Below are 20,512 nucleotides of genomic sequence, written 5' to 3' on the forward strand. Positions count from 1 at the left end.
GGGAGAAAAGTAGTTCATGTTATTTACTCAAAAGTTCAATAAGACAATTCATGAAGATAAACTAAAAGGCTCTTACTGAGTAGGACAAAGAAGAATTTGAAACTTGGAAAATTATTAATCTGAAAGACATTTTACATGAAGCCATTTCTTTAAATATTTTAAAACCATAGGCAACGTTATTATGAATGTGGCAACTATTTTATATAAATCTAAGAGTTACCTCTTCCCCCATCTAGTGTCAGAGGCTTGTATACTTGCTATATTCTGATAATATAGTAATATGTTAATGGCCATCACATAATTTTAAGTAAAAAAGTCTTGCAATAATATAACAGTAGAAAGCATCTCCCCGATGATAGTCTTTACTGTGAACATTGGGGCTATGGCATAGTTTATAGCTAGTTACATTGGCTTAGCTTATGCTGTTCAAGTATCACAGTAATCATATGGATAAAATCTATAGAAGGCCAAAAGGATTAAAAAACTGTCAGCTTCATTATTTATGAACAGATCACAGAGGTATCTCAGGGCAAGTAAGTGCAGCTGCTTAACTCACAGCTGCTGCTTTTTTTTTTTTTTTAAACTCTCATCACTTTATTAGCTGGTATGGGATGAAATAACTTCTAGTGTTCCAGAGAGAAGCAGAAAGTCAGATACTATTTGGTTCAAAGAGATCCATTTATCCTAAAACGGGCAACAAGAGCACCCAAACAAAACATTCTGCCATGTCTTCTGAAAGCCAACTCTCCTTTTAGTATACCCAGGCTGACTGAGACAAGCATTTGTTCAACCAGCACTCAGCTAACCTGATACTCCTGTGGAAGCATTAGTGGTTACAGCTCCTTCATTTTTAATGCTGACATAAAAATCTTTTGGGAAACACTGGTTCCATATGATTACTAAAGCTTTATTTACTCCCTACCACTGAAAAGGTAAAATATTAGTGGTGTTTAATGAAACTTTGACTCCATAGTATGTGATGTATTTGGAAGAATCCTACACTGCAATCTTAGCCTGCAGGAAATATGAACATAGTATTTACCTGTCTTACATGGAGTGTATCCTTTACATTAGATTAGACATTAGAGACAAAATACTTCTTTAAGTTTGTTTTCATAAAATAAAACAATAAGGCTTTTATAAAATACATAATTTAAAATATATCTTGAATGAACAAAATTAACACCACTTTAAGTGTAGTAAGGGCACTTTTATGATGTGCAGGGCTAAGTAGAGCATCCCTGTCACCCAGCTGCATCAGTCTCCACTGCCCTACCATTGATTAGTAGGCGATGAACAAAAGGGAAACCAGCACAAAATGTCTCAAGTAGTAAGACTGACTAGATAAGAAATTCATAGTATAAGAGAATGATATATTCATGCAGAGAGCAAATGAGGAGATACTAAAATATGTAAAATACCACTTGTGCTCATCTGATCACCTGTATCAGAACTATTTTAAGAATAGCTGTAAGGAAAGAAACACATGGTCAGCAATATAAACAAAAGGTCTACTCGTAAAGTGATCCTGGGTTTGTACCAGAGGAGAGATTTTCACAAAAGATACAAATTTAGTTAAGCAAAGACTTAAGATTCCCCCTTTCATCCGGTATTAACTATAACAGCTCAATGAGGTTAAGTACACAGACAATAATCCCTTCGCTCACAGAGTTACTTGTGGTTCCTACCTAGGCTGAGTTATTATCAGTAATATTTAGGCTGAATCAAAATTACAAAAACATTCCGGAGACAGCTAAATATTCTGCAGAAATAAGACTATAGATTTTTTTTAACAGTGAGAGAGTGGAGCTGATTTAGTGTAGAATGACATGAATACAGAAAGATAATCTAAAACTAAATGAAATTAGAGTCCATGTTTATGGATATTATCTCTATCTTATGTGGATTGTTTTGGAGCGCAGGGAGCTAAAGAGTATTTTTGTTTGTTTGTTTTGCTTTTTTTTTTGTTTGAACTTTTTGAGACAGGGTCCCACTCTATAGCCCTGGCTGGCCTGGAACTCAAAGATGCACCCACCTCTGCCTCCCAGAGCCCCAGGGTTAAAGGCATAAGATTAAAGGCATAGTCTTAAACGCAAGACTATGTTTTTAATACAACAGAATTTAGAAAAAAAGACTACACAGTACATTTTTTATTTTTATGCTCACAAGTCCTAATTTTTATACTCTAATTTAAAAAAATTTGCATTAAGGATTTACATATTCAATTTAGTAGTAAATTAATGATAGAAGTTAGATTTTTCATCATTTAGAAGTCTTGCTATTCTTCTGAATTGAAGTAAAAATACAATTTCCCGAGATAATAAGTAACTTGGTTTATTTCTTTGACTCATGTAAAAAAAAAAAAAAAAAAAAAACTGGAAAAATTTCTTGTGTTAAAGGATTAAAAAAAAAAAAGTCATTTTGAGGGGAAGTACTTAAGCTACTGTATTGATCAGAAAAAGAACATCACCAAGTAGAGAATTATAATACAAACACTCCTACTCACTGTGTAAAGTACATTTAAATTTCATGGAAAATTATAGGAATAACACATTTATCAATAAACAATACTTTAAATTTGAACAATGTTTTATAAATGTAAGCATTAGTTCAAATTAAGTTGAAATATTAACTATTTCTTTGAAAAGAGAACAGGACAGATAACATGATTAAATGACAAAAAATACCATTTTAAAAACTTTCCTTATTAATGCTGTACATGTGCAGCATGAGTGCACATCAGGAAACACAGGAGAGAGGGGCGGGGGAGGTGGGCAGCAGGGAGAGCGAATGAACAGCTTTGTAGAAGCAGCCAAACAATGAACTGGATATGTTTTCTTGATGACAGACATGCGGCTACTTGGACATGCTCCATGATACTGAGTGTCTTTATCAGCTTTGTCAAGCATTAAAGATGTGAAAGAGAAATGTGGGAGAGGTTTTAAAGGCATGCAAAAATGCACAATGCAATTACTATTTCATGCAGACTTTGGTGTGATTACACATTCATGTTTATATACATGCCTTTTTATACAGCTGAACTCTGTGTAACAATCTTAAAAATATAAGCCTAATGAATAATATTAACATATTATGCAGTTTTGATCAAATACAACCATATTCATACCAAACAGTTTGACTATCCTCTGGAACTGATAATGCAACTTCTGTGTCATCAGGGTAGAGGCATGCAGGAATGATAAGATTGCTACCTACAGAGGACTGTGGCTGACTGTGACTAGGGTTCTGACTATCAGCGAACTGTTCATTATCATTCTGTGTAGCTTTATCCAAAGAGGCAAAGGTCTGGTCAGTTATTCTAGTGAGTGACTTGGGAGGTAACCCACTTATGTTACTAACCAATTCTGTGTTCAGGGATAGAAATGGCTGAGATGAATGAACCACAGTACATGCCCCATGGCTATCATTACCTGATATTCCAAATGTATCATTAGAAATTTTAAAAGTGGCAAAAGTTTGGTTTAGAAAACATGGCCTTTCTGAACTTGAATTTCTAGCCTGAATATAAACAGACTCAGATGTGTCTTCACAATGTGTCGGCATGTCAGGGGAGCACTGCTGCAAATGGTACTCACTGGATGCTGCAGTGCTGCTGCTACCAGCAGAAGGTGGTGCTGAGTCAACTGACACAGGCAGTCTACTGTCCTTGCTCAAAAAATCATGGACGCTCGTCCTTCGTGTTGTTCCTTCAGCAGTAGAGATCACACTGCTTGCACGAGGTAAAGTGGCATAAGGATTGCTATCTTTTGATTGTCTTGACACAGAGGTTTCTTTTACTAGTTTTATCTTTCCTTGAGTGCTTGGTGTAGGTTTTCCTGCAGAGCTGATGGTGTAGGCATCTTCAGTCTTTTGAGGACAGGATCTCAAAAATTCAGGTTTCGTTGTCCGTCTATCATAGAAGTCCCCTGGAGTTTTTCCACTTACTGACCTGGCCAGGGTACAGCTAACTGGCTTGTCTTTCCCCAGAAAGTCAGAAGAGACAGACAAACTTTTCATTACTTCATCTAAAAGATTCTCTTGACTCGAGGACTTCAACTGTTAAAAGGCAAAATAATGTAGATTTACAGACAAGAGTATAACCATGTTTAGAGTCTCCTGATAAACTGAACTATGCACTACAGAGTTGGTGTTATCTCTTAGTACTTCCATAACTTAAAATATTTTTTTCTAAGGTTCAGTCACAAGGCATTTAACTACTTTTGATCATTTAAATCAAGTTTACCATATAAAGAACTAACCTGTATTGAGGTAAGCTTGTTGCTTTCTTCCAAAAACTGCTGTAGAGTAACAACTTCACTTCCTGGGGAGCCAGCTTTCATCTTGTGATGGGCTCGACTCTCTACTGTTTCAGACATTTTGTGCTGGAGCATAGGGCTTGACCTGGTCTGTCTTTTCAAATACTGAATTGGACTGCTACCACTGCTAGACCAAGTCTCATGATCATGAAGCAGACTGAAATCTCCACTGCTGTGGCTTTGTGGCCTGCTTTGGATATTAACTGCACCTGCTTTTGGAGTAAATGTTGTGTTGAAACTTCAATAATAGAAATGAGACAATACTATGTAATATTTGTTAGCAGGTTTTTAACTCTATTAGTAGCCACACTGCCTTTGAACCCTCATTTTACACATACTTAGGTAAGTTATGTTACTTGTTCCTCAGTCTAACAACTGGATACCAGAGCTGCTTTTCTGGTTTTATTAAACTGACAAATACTTTAAGTTCTATTAGAGTAAAAATATACTTTTATTACCAAAGTCAAATCCTAAAGAGAGTTTCACATTAAACAACCATTCAATATATTGAAGACTAAATGAATGACTAAAACAAGTAATAAACAATTCAGGTTCAAATAACTGTAAAATAACTCCCACTTTGGAAAAAGAACATATTTTTAAATTACTACAGAATGTTAAAGCCCAAAACATCTAAATGCAAAAAAGCACTTTAATTCACCGTCTCTATGAAGTCTCAATTCAATTATTTATTCAAAGACTTCATACTAAATAAAAAAAAATCCTAAAAATGTCTAAAAAAAAAAAAAAAAAAAAAAAAAAAAAAAAAAAAAAAACCCTTAAGTACCATACACAAAGGAAAGCTGAAAGGAGACATAAAATAATTAGACAAGTCCCATAAAAAATGAAACAGTATTTCAGACAGGGTTTCATTGTATAGCCTAGGCTGGTTTGGATTTTGGTATGTAGGTGAGGCTATCCTAACACTTGCAATTCTCCTGCTTCACCATCCCAAATGCTGGGATTACAAGCATTTGTCACCATGCTTGGCTTATTCTTTCCTCAGTATCTGAATTATCTGACTGGATCTAATGTCCACTACTGGTATTGCTACCACATAAGCTTGAAAATTTTATTTAAGTTTGATTTATAATAGAATGGACATTAGTTTTAGAAAAAAGTTCCTAAGAAAGTTCACTATTCCTTTATAGGACTGATTACCAATAATAAACCGTAGACAGAGTACAAGACAGAAAGTGATTCAATCATAGAGAGTAAGGGATCATAGAAGAATTTGTGTAAAGTTGTGTTACTTTTCAGAACTAAGATTTTCTTGTATTTTTCAAATCAGAATTTTTCATAACTTCAGATTATATTTTTTAATGCAATGATTTATAAAACAAAATCAATTCCTTTCAAAATCATGTATTTCAAATCACTGTAATAAAAAGTTGTAAAATTAATTAGAAAATGAGATATATAATGTTATAATCCAAAAGCAATGGAACAAATGCATTCGTTATAGCTGCACAATTTTAGAGTACAGAGATAGCTATGGTAGTGTTTAACAAGCTCAGAGTCTGTAAAGGCAAGAATATATTTTAGAGAAATATATTACAGCTATTACTTAAAAAACCTCACACTGGAATATGCATTGAAACACAAGAGAAAATAATCTTGGAGTGATTCTTTATACAAGTCTTATGTGAATCCATATACTTTTTATGTGACATACATATAAATACACACAATTGCTTCTTATATTAAAAAAAGGTACATGTTTTGTTGACAAAGCTAGCTAACAGCATTACTAAAATACAAGTAATACATGTAATGTACATGCATCATGAAAAAATGTAAGGACAACCATTAAGATGTCAAGCACAAAATGTGACTTAAAATAAAGACCTATGGATACTTATGTTTTATTTTATCTGTGAAAAGGAAGAACTGAAACCAAAATAACTGCTCCTGATTTTACATTTGTATACACTTGTATACTTGTAATACATTTGTATCCCAATGCACAAGTGCAAGCATCCCAGAAACTATGTTTCAAACATAGCCGATTTGGATTTTGCACTTTATCAGCAGAAAGATCATCCTATTTTCAACTTTTTCTTCTCTGGTTCTGGAGCTAAACAGAAGCTAAGCTAAGATTAATAGAGCTACCCAGGGCCTTGTTCATGCTAAAAACAAGATACTCTCCCACTGAGCTGCACTCTATCTTTCTACTTGTAAACAATACTGGGAACCAGATGGAGTGCATCAATAAATGTACCCACAGCATACCTTTGACTTCATGGACTGAAGCATTATTATTGCTATTGCTAGTGGATGTTCTGCCACTATCAAGGCTGGCTGGTCTTGAGGCTAAATGAAAAAATCAGGAGACAGTGTAATGAAATTCCATCTGAGAGCATTGAATTTTACATTCTGGTCACAGAATGCTTTGAGGAAAAATCATGCATACTTTCTCAGGCTGCGCATGCTCACAGATAGTGAATCATACATATAAGAAAGCAAAAACATTTTTAGACAGCTTAGTAAGATACTTTGGAACATGGCACTTCTGGAAAAACAGTTGAAGTTACAATAGTGAGAGGGGGGAGAAAGAGATCATATTTCCATCTGAATATGATTTCTAGAGATGGATATCACAATTTAATAAAGTGACATGCTCCCCTAGTGTCCACCAAATGCTACTGATTAGGTAAGGAATGCCCATGCTTCAGAGAGCCATAAAGTGCAGGATGTGACCATCTGATCTGCATGATTAACATTACACACACACACACACACACACACACACACACACACACACACACACACACTGTTTTTTAAGGTTTAATTCTATGTGTATACATGTTTGCCTGTGTGTATGTGTGTATATGTACCATATTTGTGTCTGATGCCCTCAGAATTCAGAAAAGGGCATTAGATCTTCTGGAACTGGAGTTGTAGATGATTGTAGGCCACCATGTGGTGCTGGGAACGGAATCCAGTTCCTTTACAAGAGTAGCAAATTAACTGCTGAGCCATCTCTCTAGTCCCTAGCATCCTATATATTAACAAAATTTTAAATTATAGTTATTATCATGTACATGAATGCCTGCACACCAGAGGACAACTCTGCAGAGTTTTCTCTGCTTTCACATTCACATGGATTCTGTGGGCTGAACTCAGGTTGCTAAACTTCCATGGCAAGTTCCTGTAACTGCTGAGCCACTCTGCTGGCTTCTTCTTTTTTAAAATTATGTGTGTATGTATGGGTTTGTGTACATGAAAGCAGTGACTGTAGAGGTCGGCAGAGGCTGTCAGTTCCCCTGAATTTAAGAGTTATAGGCAGTTTGTTAAATAATTCATATGGATGCTGGGTATCTAACATGGGTCCTCTGACAGAGCAGTAAGAACTTTTTTTTTTTTTTTTTTTTTTTTTTTCTTTTTTTCGAGACAGGGTTTCTCTGTGTATCTCTGGCTATCCAAAGTGTCTGGAACTCACTCTGTAGACCAGGCTTGCTTTGAACTCAGAAATCCGCCTGCCTCTGCCTCCCAAGTGCTGGGATTAAAGGCATGCGGCACCACTCTCCGGATAGTATGAACTCTTAAACTACTGAGTTATCTATTTAGCCTCGTACATCTTATTCTTCTCTGTACTATGGAAGCTATTCAGCTAACACTGCTTCCATGATACTTCTTAAAAGTCTGCTTATTAATTAAGTTTTTTTAGTTATCTATTTGTTACTAGTAATAATTTCATTTGGTAAAATACAATTTTCCAAATAGGAATTAAAAAATCTAAAATACTCTATACTGTAAAAAGTTTGTTTTTTTAGGATTCACCCTTCATCAAAATGAAACTCAATGGTGAAATGCAACTATTAAAAAATGAACCTTTTATTATAGTGGTAGCAAAATTACCTCTGAAGATTATGTAGGCATACTTTGTAGATGACCTTGGTTAGAAGAGAATACTCAAAGGAAACAATAAAATTAAATGGAAAAACTGCAGTATTAGTTTGGGAGAAATGTATGAAACAATGCCACCTTCATCTCAGCACTTCAATTCAGTATTTAATATACAGCATCTAAGTTATGGTCATCGCTTACCATGAATTCTTGATCCCGTACTGGAATCATCACTAATACCTTGGGGACTTACGTCTTCAAAGGATGTAGTATCTACATGAAATAGCAAAATGGATATAAATAATTTTGTACTAAAACAATTCATTATAAATATTTATACAGAATATGCAAACTTTTTCAGTCACACATAATATGTCTTGATTTAATGTATTCTTAGACTGAGGTAGAAACTGGAACTAGAAAAAAAATAGTTCTGATGAGAATTGACTTGTTTAAGAAAACACTAGAAGCAATGAAATAATGTCCCCCATGACTGCAAAGCAAGCATTGTTCTATGTAGCTCTCTTAAATTGTGCTTTGGGGATTTGAGAAAAAACATACCACTGCCTCCTCTTTTCCACTCTTTTTTTTCCTCCCTGATACAGGGTTTCTCTGTGTGGCTTTGGATGTCCTAGAACACACTTTGCAGACTAGGCTGGCTTCAATCTCACAGAGATCTGCCTGCTTCTGCTTCCTAAACTCTGGGATTAAAGGTGTGTACCACCACTACCTGGCCTCTTTTTCACTCTTTATCTGATATTCTTCTTCATTTCACGTAAGTTCATAAGTTATATATTACATGGGGAGGCCTAGAAGAGATTTTGATTATTTACATAGTACCTTAAAAGTTTGAGATAGCTTGAGACTTTCCTAAAGACAAATTTATATCATGGCTTGATAATTATTTCAGGTTGTTTGGGAAAAATACAGTACACAAGGAAGTCAGATTAAAACTCCCATCGTCAATAGTTACACACCACAGTGCAAACAGCAGACGGCCTATACCTTTATTATTAACCAACTGCTTGGATCGGAAGGCTGCAGAAGAGTTGACAGTTGAAAAGTTGATGGCTGTAGTAGAGAAGGCCATAGCTCCCAATTCTTTTCTCCTTTTACCCGTTGAAATATCATCGGGGACCTCCAAATTTTCAGTACTACCTGTCCACTGTCCTCCTGCTAGGACCATGGACTGCACCAGGTCATTCATGGCTGGGATGCAAATGAGAGCAAATGAATCAGCATGATTAATGGACTGGCTTTTATTTCTAATTTGTATTATAAATGGTCTGGTTTTGTTTATGAATTAATGCGAATGGGCCCAAGATTGTAACTATAAGACCATTTGAGTAATGACATGCATTCAGCTGAATGAAATGAGGCCAAAGGATGATTGATAAATTTCCATACTCTTCCCACCCCCATGTCCCCAAACGCCTTTAAAAGACAGAAAGGAATTTTACGATGTCCAATTGCCATGCTTTTGTGCTATGGTATGAAATATCATTAGAAGCCTTCATAATGCAGTTTTGTGGTGACAAAAATGGAATGAAATAAGATGGAGAACAATTTTATACAGTTTCATTATTGAAAATGAAAGAGTCCTTGGTCAGAGCAGGTTACTGAATAAAATCTTCATCTTTAAAAATCAAGTAAATTTACCAATAAATAAAAACCTGAAAGAGATACTCAAAGTAATATTATATCATTACCCATATTACTTCAAAAGAGAAAGCCAAGATTATTACATAAAGAATGACAAACATTTTCAAGGGTTATAGGCCACTTTATTCATTTATTTATTTAATTAGGTTCATTAAGGAAATAAGTCCCTAATGCTAAAGGGTTTGTTATATTTTTCCTTAAGTAAATTTCTTTGGGGAAAAATCTGTATGACATATAAAATTAAGTTTGTTGTTTTTGCCAGTTTTGAGAAAGCACTGGACATTTACAAGTATATTGTATGTTATTACTAAACATATGCATATATATGTATGAGCAGTATACATATAATGCAAATTCAATGCCTTCTTTGAAAAAATATTCTTCCAGCTCCTCATATTAAAGGAAGACTGCACTTTGCAAAATAGGAAATTAGTACAGTCCAGAGAAAGTTAGTGAGAAATTAGTGATGGAAGCCAGTGTAGTCATTGGAAAGAAGCTGAGCTGTCATAAAGTCTTACACATGGAACGACGGTAGCAGGCCTTCATTTTGTCTTTATCCTTCGGTCTGTTCCTCAAAAAGGGCAGTCTTTTCAGTGCAACCACTTTAATGTCAGAGCATGAGGAAAAACAGAAACAGGGAAATGAAAGAAAAAAGGGAGAAGAACAGATGGGAGTTAAATGTTGAAATTAAGGACAGGAATGAATGTTGGTCTCAGCTATGTATGCTACATTATGGCTAATACCCTCATGCTGCTGAGGGCAGTGAAGGAAGCATGCACCCTGCTACTGTAAATACTCGGGAAGCACTGAGGACAATGATGAGGAACATGTATTCTGAGAGCACTGGCTACAGTCAGTCCTATAAAAACAGAAACTAATTACAATTACTTAGGGAGAAACCAAATTCCCTCGTTAAGTTGTAAAAGTAAACTTTTAAAATTAGGCTATGGGTGGCTTATGCTAATAAAGGATCACACACATCTATTTTTTAAAAACATTTTTTAAGTTAAAGGCTTTCTGTAAAAAAAAAAAAAAAGTCAGGAAAATCCATATCCCACTGGAGAATTTTAATAATATATATGTGTATATCTATATTTACATATAGGTAATACACATATATCAAATAAAAATTATGGTGGTCAGATATTTAAAGTAAAATAAACTAAAAAAAAACCCTTAAATTTTTTTGTTAGTCTTCTAATGTTCAATAAAGGAAACACTGATTTAAACTAGAATCTAGTGCATTGTTTAGCAGCACTGTGGAAATACACATTCTTTCAATAAGTCTTCCTAAAGATTAAACAGCAGGTATACTAAGCTCATTTTCCAAAAAGCTGGTTGAGAGAAGGAGGAAAAAGAATAGTTTGACATCAGCAATAAGTGTTAGCACTAAGTTCTGAGAAAGCTAACAAAAAAATGAACCTCAAAGCGAGCAAAATGGAAGGGAAATATAACGATTAAAAATATTTGGGGGCCGCAGAGATGGCTCAGCAGTTCTGAATACGGGCTGTTCTTCCAGAGGACCCAAGTTTACTTCCAAGCACCCACATGGCAGCTCACAACTGTCTATAGTTCTGGTTCCAAGGTGTCCAATGCCCTTTTCTGGCTTTGGAAGGCACCAAGCATGATTGTGATACCAGACATAAGGGCAGGCAAAACACTTATGTACATAAGGTAACATACTAGTAAACAACAAATTTTAAAAAAAGCACATATTTTTAAGGGCCCATAGGATGGGTTTATGCAAAAAAAAAAAAAAAAAAAAAAAAAAAAACACTCCACAATTTTTTTTTTTTTTTGAATTAAAAGAATTGTTGCTCAAGTACAGGAATCATTAGGACAAAAACTAAGCTATATCTTAGTATGACTTAATATAAGAATTCTTATCTTTAGGCAAACAACATGAAAACATATTCTAAACAACCTTAATAACTATGTTCTTCTTCAGAAGGTTGTCATCAGCATGAAAATAATCAAAGCTTTTTTTTTTCTCTTTTGGATAAATTGGTTAAGTATCCATTGAAAAATGTGCAAGTTAAAATAGCTTTTCCCTTTTTGACTGCTGTAAGGAAGAGTCATGACTCCTTTAAGCCTTTTAATTTGACATATCTTTCATGCTTGTAAACACAGCTATTCTCAATGACAAAACAGGGATGAATTGAAAGAACGTAAAAATGGACACTTAGCTAAAACAAAGCTGAATGGTTGCAGCATGCACATGTCATGTGTAGATACTTTTCTTTTTTTTCCTTTTTCTGTTTTCAGCTGTTTTTCAAAGACTGCTTTACTGACATGACAGACAGACATTCTTCCAAAATGGGCAGGATAAAAAGAATTTTAAAATTGCCAGGAATGTGATTCTTCTCATGGCAATTATGTTTGGAGACATATAATGTTCTTTTCCTGAAGCATACTTAGATTAAGGCAACATTAGTATTGTTGTGTTTTGTGTTTATTTAAAACAATATTTAAAGTTGAACAACTGTAGGAGAGGAGAATATTGTTTTCTTTTCAGTTTTATCCTGAATGTTCCAGGATAGAGTAAGAAAGAATGACTTATACTTTAGACAGACAAAATGACATAAAAAGAGCTCTATGTGTGTGTGTTTGTGTCTAAACTATATTCCTGTAACTTAAAATAATTAAGGATACACATTACATTTTCTTAATAGGATGACAGTGTTTAAAAGTAGAAGATAAAAATGACTTATTAGCCACCTGTAAAGGAAAACTTGATGATCTTTCCACACAATTAGGTGGACACAAAGCTAGATGGAAACAGATCCTATATAATAATCAACTTATGTGAAGCTAAAGAATTATACTGTTTCTAGAGACTATTAGATGTGTATTGCATATGCATCTGTACTGTTTGTACTGTTTGTACTTATTGACTATCTAGGTTGCTAAAACTGTTCTGTAAAATATATGCTACAGGTGCAAATACTACCTCCTTTCAGAGATAATGCATTCAAGGCCATACATTGTACCAATTTTTTGAGTATTTTGAGAGCCACATAGACAGGCAACCCCTGAGGGAAGCATAGGCTGCCTTTGCTTACTTTTTATTTCAAAAGAATAGTAGAGTTTGTTTGTTTTTATGTAAGAAAGAGGGTTTTATGTAGCCAGCTGGCCTTGAACTCTCCCCAACACTGACATTACAGGTATGCATCACCACATCTGGCTACACGTACGTGTTTAAAACTTAGATACACTGATAATGATGTGATCAAAGTATATAGTTTTTCTAAGTATTTTATGAGAACACAAATAACCAACTTTGTAGATATCTTCAAAAGCTTAATAATAAATTGTTCTCTCTCTCTCTCTCTCTCTCTCTCTCTCTCTCTCTCTTTTTAAATATATACTTTTTCAGGCTCTTACTTTGGTCTTTCTATTTAGCTAAAACATATACTAACTAGTAAGTGAACTAAAAGTCTATAAATTGTATCAGGCACATTTTGTGGGACTTCTAAGTCTAATAAAAACTAAATCTTAAGTTTATATATTTACATTTCCCCTTCTTTATTTCATTTTGACCAAAACTTCAGCAAGTATCCCTCAATAATTTTTTGAGACTTCAGTTATCTTTAAATAATTCTGTAATACCTCTTCAAACTACTATTTATTTTTACTTCCCTAATATAATTTTGTTCCAACTTTTACTATAAAAGAATATGAGCAAGAAGCTTATTTTGAGTAAGTTATAGTATTAATGAAATAAAATCTTATTTTTATTTCTTACACAGGAAAGACTTGCCCATTTTAACGGCATACTTTAGGAGAAGACAGAGCTAAGCTCTTTATCTGAGTGTTCTTTTTACAATATTTTACCTTACTAGCATAATAATGGTTATCTCTATCTACATGTACACTATTGTAGTCTGCAACTAATTTTATAAACATAAAGTTAAAATATCAGTGATCAAACTAAAAGACTGTTGGAAATCGTCTTTTAAAAGAGAAATCTAAATCAATAATCTGTTTAAAGCACTTAAGCACTCACTGCTGCTCTTCTTGGTCCCCAGGGTTTGGCCATCTTCTAAAGAGTTTGACCCTACTGAAGAGCTGTCTTGGCTGTCTTGATGGGGCAGCTGAAGAAATCCTTCACCGGAGTCTGAGCGGGTAGGTGTTAGTGTTAGAGATTTTTGACGTTCCCGGTTAATATCTTTCTTGGATTTTATCAATTTTCTCATTTTTAGAGTAATCCAGTTGCCTCTCCTAATAGAATTAAAAGAATTCTTAATCTAAAGTTCAACAATAATCCTCATAAAATTATAAGCTTTAATGAAACTACATTCTCTTTAAAACAGATCTTTAAAATTCGATTAGTGGTACCTTCTAGGAGGAGATGGGTCATAAAATTTGTACTGATCCATAATTTTCTCTTCTAATTTCTCTTTCTGTCGTCTCAATTCATTTAATTTATCACTATAAAAATGGAAATTACATTTTAGAATATGCATATTTTATCCAATGACTTTATGACTATTACCTTACTTCTTCGCAGAACATAAACAAACGCAGAAACCATCATTGATAAATAAGACCTAATTAAGAAGTAACAGTGAGCTTCTTCCATATTTCTCCTTTGAATGCACTTAAAGAATGTAGGACTTGTAAGTTTAAATTCTTCCGCAGGATTTATTAAAATCATCTATATTATAATTTCATCATGTAATTTTTTCAACATTTTTTATTAAATAGATACTATACAAACACTATTTCCCTTTTTACTATCTCAAAATTTTTTATAATAGATTATGCTTTATTAAACATAAAAACTGTTGCGTACTTTTTTTCTAACAATTATAGATACAGTAAATAATCTTGAAACCACATTTACATGTAGATAGGTTTCTTTCCCTTTAGGCTGAATTAAACTTAATGTGGTAGTCTGAATAGCAACGGCCCACATAAACTCATGTGTTTAATGCTTAGCCCACAGGGAGTGGTTCTATTAGAAGGTGTAGCCTTGCTGGAGTAGGTGTGGCCTTGTTAGAGGAAGTGTGTTATTGTGGGGGCGGGCTTTGAGGTCTCATGTGCTAAAGCTGTGCCCAGTGTGGTTCAAAGTCTTCTTCTGTTGCTTACACATCAAGATGTGAAGCTCTCCTCTTCTCCAGCACCATGTCTATCTGTAAGCCATTATGCTTCCTGCTATGATGATAATGGACTAAACCTCTGAAACTGTAAGCCAGCCCTAATTAAATATTTTCTTTTATAAGAGTTGCTGTGGTCATGGTGTCTCTTTACAGCAATAAAACCCTAATTAAGACACTTAACTTAGTTATAAAGATTTAGTTCTGATATCCCTCCCACAATGGATGAATATATTCTATTATTCACATTCTATATTCATTTCATGTTCTTAGTGTATTTGTTGCACATAGAAACATTATAGATTACAGCACAAGATCTTTTAAAAAGCTTTCAATGCCAAAATACTATTTACAAAGCAATTAATTAATGATCACTTAGAATGAGGAAAGCATGTTTATATAACAATGAATAGTTGTTTTGTTTATAATATAGTAGGGAAAAACATATACACATAAGTGACTATTAGATACCAAAACAATAATAATGATAACTACCAAATAAAGTACTATGGAAATATAGCAGGCACTTATAAAAAGGAAAATATTTCTATCTTAAACACCCCCCAAAAAATCTTCTTGAAGATAAAGGCTATATTAAACTAGGTGTGACAATTCATGCCTATCATCATAGCACTCAGGAAGTAGAGCAAGAGGATTAACCAGACATTTGAAGCCAGGCTGAGGTACATAATGAGTTCTAGGTCAGCTAGGGTTACACAATACCTTTGTCTTAAAAAAAAAAAAAAATGGGGATAGTGGGGAGAAGAAAAAAAGGGCTGTATTACAGGGTTGGTAAAATGGTTCAGTAGGTAAAAGTAAAGGTTCTTTCTGCCTAGCCTTGAGTCTGTCAATCAAACTTGAGTTTGATTCCTGGAACCAGCATGGTAGAAGAAGAAAAACAACTCGCCCAAGTTGTCCTCTGACTTCCAAATACATGCTATAGCAAGTGCATGCCCATACACTAGACACAAAACACAAAATTAAAAAATGTGAAAATTTAAAATTTAAAAGACTATATATTACATACGATGAAATGTCTGAATATAGGCAAAAGGGAGCAGTAAGGGAGCATTAGGTTTATATTTTCCTCAGTAAGAAATAAGATGCTTTAAGTTCTATTACGAAGTGATATTATGGGCCAAGCATGACATTATAGCCAACTCCACCATTCAGGAGATTGAGGCGGCAGAGCTCTGTGAGTTTAAGGCCAGCTAGAGTTACACAGTGAGGCCCTGTTTCAAACCAAACCAAACAACAACAAAACACTAAAACCTAAAACAGAACAGAATCAAACAAACAAAATCATAGAGTGATATGAAATCTTCGGCAAATGAGATAGGATATATCCTAAAGGTTATGGATAAAGAGAACATTTATGAGGCCTGTAGTAGAGTTGGTGGGTGAGGTAGAGTCTACAGAAGATGATCTATGAATAGATGCTGCTTAAAAGTTACAGAGTTAATGTCTGGACTTGTCACTTATGGAAGTCTGATAGTTGAGAAGCTAATGGCCAGACCACAAAGGACCATAGCTCCTAGTACTATTCTCCTTTTATCTGATGAACTGTCATTACAAACCACTAAGTTTAGAAATACTTGTTTGCTGTCCCTCCTTCCAGAACCACAGGATAGACATTTAGCTAGAAATGCTGTGACATTTAAGGTGGTTATCTGTAGCTTAAGTTCAATGAATTGAAGTAGAGAATATCTGAATATTCAATTATATAGGTCAAAAATCACTGAAATCTGGAAATGAACTGATAGTGAAAGTTAAGACTAAGACAAGAAGGCTTTCCTCTGCCCAAGGCACAGGAAACTTGAGTATCAAGGATTTTACATTTGCTTGGGATTTCTTAACTTAAAATATCTTCCTATGGCCGAGTCAAGGAATTCATATCCCTTAAAAGACTGAAGACGTAGAACAAATTGGCCAGTTACAAGTGAGATTTTGCAATTTTGCATTTATCTTAAAAGTTCATATTAACTCTTTGTTCCACAAAATGTCTGTGTATTAATATAGATGTTTCACCACCCTAAATTCAGCAATAACTTAATGCTTTAGAAAAACACTGTAATGCATCCTGCTTTCACATGCTCTGTCTTGCATCAAACTCAAAAAGTCTCAAAAAATTCCCATTGTAGCCAACCCCATGACCTAGGCCTTCTGACCTTCTTGACTATTACAAAGAGTGCTGGGTGGTATAAGGAAAAGGCTCCTATGTCCAGTTTATATGAGATCTCTCTCTTATTCACATTGAACTTGAACTTGTAAATTCCAGTTTTCCACCCCAGTTTGGCAAATGCTGAGACTATAGGTCTACATCTTGTTCATAATAAAAATTCCTTTTAGGGCAGGGCCCACATCGTTTCTATTCACTGTTTTGGTTATTACATCCTCCCCCAAGTTACTTCTGTGATGGCAGACTACCATAGGTCTCATGTTCACTCCCGAGAAAATCCTGTTCCAGTCAGTTCTTCCCTACTGTGGGAGGGTCTTCAGCCAGCTGAAAACTGGTATCTAGTGATGTGAAGGAGCAAATTTACAAACTGGCAAAAAAAAAAAAAAAAAAAAAAAAAAAAAAAAAAAAAAAGCTTGATTCCCTCATAAATCAGCATGGTCCTGAGGGTCTCACATGGTGTTGTATAAGTATGTTTTGTGACTGGTAATAGAATCTTGAGAATCTTTAGGTCTAAAAGACTGTCCCCTGATCTCCCTGAGATCTACTACTTATATGAGAAAAAATTTGCTGTTTTTCAACAGTTTGAGGAGAACAGAAAGTATAAGGATGCTAAATTCCATCTGATTATGTTACGCTCCAAATTCACTAACTGGCTTATTACTGTAAGATTAAGTAGGTCCTTCCTCCAAATGGAAATACAAGTTGTACACAGTCAACTATAGCACCATAAATTTGTCTTGCGCACTCAAGTAGTAAGATAATTTTAAATAAGTACGTACTGAAATAATGATGTAAAAACATTAAGAAAAATGAGCATAGATTTTTTTTCAGCCACTAGGTACAACAGTAACACTAATGTATAATAATTAAGAATACAAATTATTTGGTACCTACATGTACTGTCTTTGTTCAACATGAAAGAGATCCTTGCTTTCCATGTTTTGCTCCAGCAGTGTTCTGTTCTGCAGCATTAGTGTCTGGATCTGATCTAGTAGATGTCGATTTTCTTCCTCTAAATTTCCTTTAAGTTGGCTGAGCAACTGTTTAGATACAAAATTTATTTTTGAAGACAGATTTCCATTTTACACAAATCATCTAAAACATTATTTATACTTATATACAACATACAGTATTTAAGGAAGACTCACTTGATCACAACACTAAATGTTTATTTTAGTGATAATGTCACTATGATAAATTATTATTATTATTGGTTTTTCAAGGCAGGGTTTCTCTGTATAGCCTTGGCTGTCCTGGAACTCACTCTGTAGACCAGGCTGGCCTCGAACTCAGAAATCTGCCTGCCTCTGCCTCCCAAGTGCTGGGATTAAAGGCATGCTCCACTACTGCCCGGCTGCTAAATTATTGTTATAAACATGTATCTTAATTCTAACAAATATTGGGTCAAATATACACAGTTCCAAAATCAGTGCTTTCTATCTTCAGATTTGTTCAAAAGCTATATTCAAAATCTTATCATCTATTTAAATGCCTAAGAAATAAATGCTTAACATCTTAGTCAAATCTATACAATGAAGATAGCTCCTATCCTGCCAATATTGTTCCAAGGATTAAATAACTTAGGTAAAGAGCCTGGTTGTAACACTGTAGTTAATACAGCCCATTCTTCTCCCAAGTAATGTTTGCAAGTAAGCTTAAAAGTGTGTGAATAGTTTGGGTTGGCTTGATCAAAGAGAGTAAAATAATTTAATCAATGATTGGTACTGTGGTGATTTGAATAAAAATGTCCCAACAGGCCCATAGGGAGTGGCATTATCTGGAAGCCTGGCCTTGTTGAAGGAAGTGTGTCACCAGAGGTAGTTGAGGTCCCAGAAGCTCAACCAATATGTTGAAGCCACTTTCTGCTGCTTATATATCCAAATGTAGAACTCTTAGCTGCCTCTCCAGCACCATGCTGTCTGCATGGTGGCATGATTCCCAACATGTCAATAATGGACTAATCCTCTGAATTGTAAGCTACCCCCAATTAAATGCTGTGGTCATAATATCTCTTAACAGCAATAAAACCCTAACAAGGACAAGTACTAACAGTTACTTTAAGCTTTTCATAAAAGGTCAGCAGATATTGGAGATATACCAATTTGATTTGATATGCCAAAGTTTACAAAACTCAAAGGAATTATTGTAAAAAATTATTATTTCTTTTATGGTACATTTATGAGCCTCCACATCAGGATTCACAGATGAAGCCTAAAGATCTGTATTAGAAGCAACAATAACAAACAAGTAACGCAAGTCTCTTATAACTACTATGCCCCTACCTTCTACAGGGGGATAGGTAACATTTAAAATGTCCTTAAAAGGTACTGGGAAGAATAGTACTTATGAATATGCACAAACATGTAGTTACAACAACTGTCAATATTGTATCATGTTTTGTCTATTTACAATTATAAAACTAAAACATGGTAGACTTGTCAAAAAACTGAACGGATTATTTTTTTCCTATCTAAAGCTTTGCTTTGATTTTGAGACAGGGACTCAAGTAGCCCCAGCCCCGGCATTGTGTGTATTTTCACTCAGTGGACTTGGACCTGCTAGAAGATGGAAATTACAAACAACAAAGAAGAAAGAGAGCAGAAGAAGACCACAGACCAAACTGCCCTACAAGTCCCTTCCAACTAAAGATTTAGAATAGAAGTGAGCCCTTGGGCTTCATTTTCCATAGTGTATCAGCATCTTCTTGGCCTAACCACACACACTCTTGAGCCAAAAGAAAGTTACTACCCAATACCACTGAGGTTCCACTGTTATTTATCCTTATGGTGACAAAGGATACATAGTCAGAAAAGAGAAAAAAAATTAAGACATAATTTAGTCAACACGTAATATGTTTAGGTAACTAGTACACATGACAAGAACAGAGCATCAACTGTACTTCAGAAACACTGCTGACCTGCCTCTAGTTCCCATCCTTCCCTACCAAGGTCACCTCTCAATCCTATCCTCTTACAATAGGCTAAAGTCTCTAGCCTCTCCAAATCTTATTATATGATTTCACACCTAATTAAGTGCTAATATTTGATTCAAATTATGACACTTGGCTGGCATGCGCTCTAATCTGCTGAGTAGCCTTCCAGATCATCAGTGACATGTGTTATCTTACCAAACTCACTTCAGCTGTCTCATTTCTTAGAACTCCCAGTTCAATTTCTTACCAGTCCTGAAAAATTGGTCTATTTGCCTAAACCAGTATTTCAACTGCAGGCTATCTTCTGAAGGTTCATTTTTTGATGACTCTCAGGCACAGGGGTTTTCTCTGCTTTTCCAAATCAAGTTAGTCTTCCCAGTAGAAATGCTACTTGTTTGCAGTGTATCCTGTGCTCTCTCAGAGCTACCAGTAAACAATCCCTCATAACCACTGCCTACCTACCCTTGTCTAAAAG

The 20,512-nt window shown here is 34.8% G+C and overlaps 1 protein-coding gene across 7 annotated transcripts in view; it reads right to left on the reverse strand.

The window, feature by feature from the left end:
* Ccdc88a (coiled-coil and HOOK domain protein 88A) overlaps positions 1–20,512 on the reverse strand; it is a 124,038-nt gene that overhangs the window by 3,223 nt on the left and 100,303 nt on the right. For 2 of the 7 annotated variants that reach the window (XM_076937972.1, XM_034508553.2), the window contains exons 23-31: positions 18,000–18,145; positions 14,166–14,258; positions 13,834–14,048; positions 10,346–10,429; positions 9,171–9,374; positions 8,367–8,438; positions 6,549–6,629; positions 4,260–4,528; positions 3,597–4,056 (exon numbers count right to left, since the gene is read on the reverse strand). In XM_076937972.1, the coding sequence (XP_076794087.1) occupies positions 3,597–4,056; positions 4,260–4,528; positions 6,549–6,629; positions 8,367–8,438; positions 9,171–9,374; positions 10,346–10,429; positions 13,834–14,048; positions 14,166–14,258; positions 18,000–18,145 (1,624 nt within the window). Of the gene's footprint in view, positions 1–2; positions 4,057–4,259; positions 4,529–6,548; positions 6,630–8,366; positions 8,439–9,170; positions 9,375–10,345; positions 10,430–13,833; positions 14,049–14,165; positions 14,259–17,999; positions 18,146–20,512 lie in introns of those variants that run through there. The other 5 variants (XM_076937970.1, XM_034508552.2, XM_034508554.2 and 2 more) reach the window with 4 other exon arrangements.

This window comes from Arvicanthis niloticus, chromosome 7 (genome assembly GCF_011762505.2).
Source record: "Arvicanthis niloticus isolate mArvNil1 chromosome 7, mArvNil1.pat.X, whole genome shotgun sequence".
NCBI classification, from domain to species: Eukaryota; Metazoa; Chordata; class Mammalia; order Rodentia; family Muridae; genus Arvicanthis; species Arvicanthis niloticus.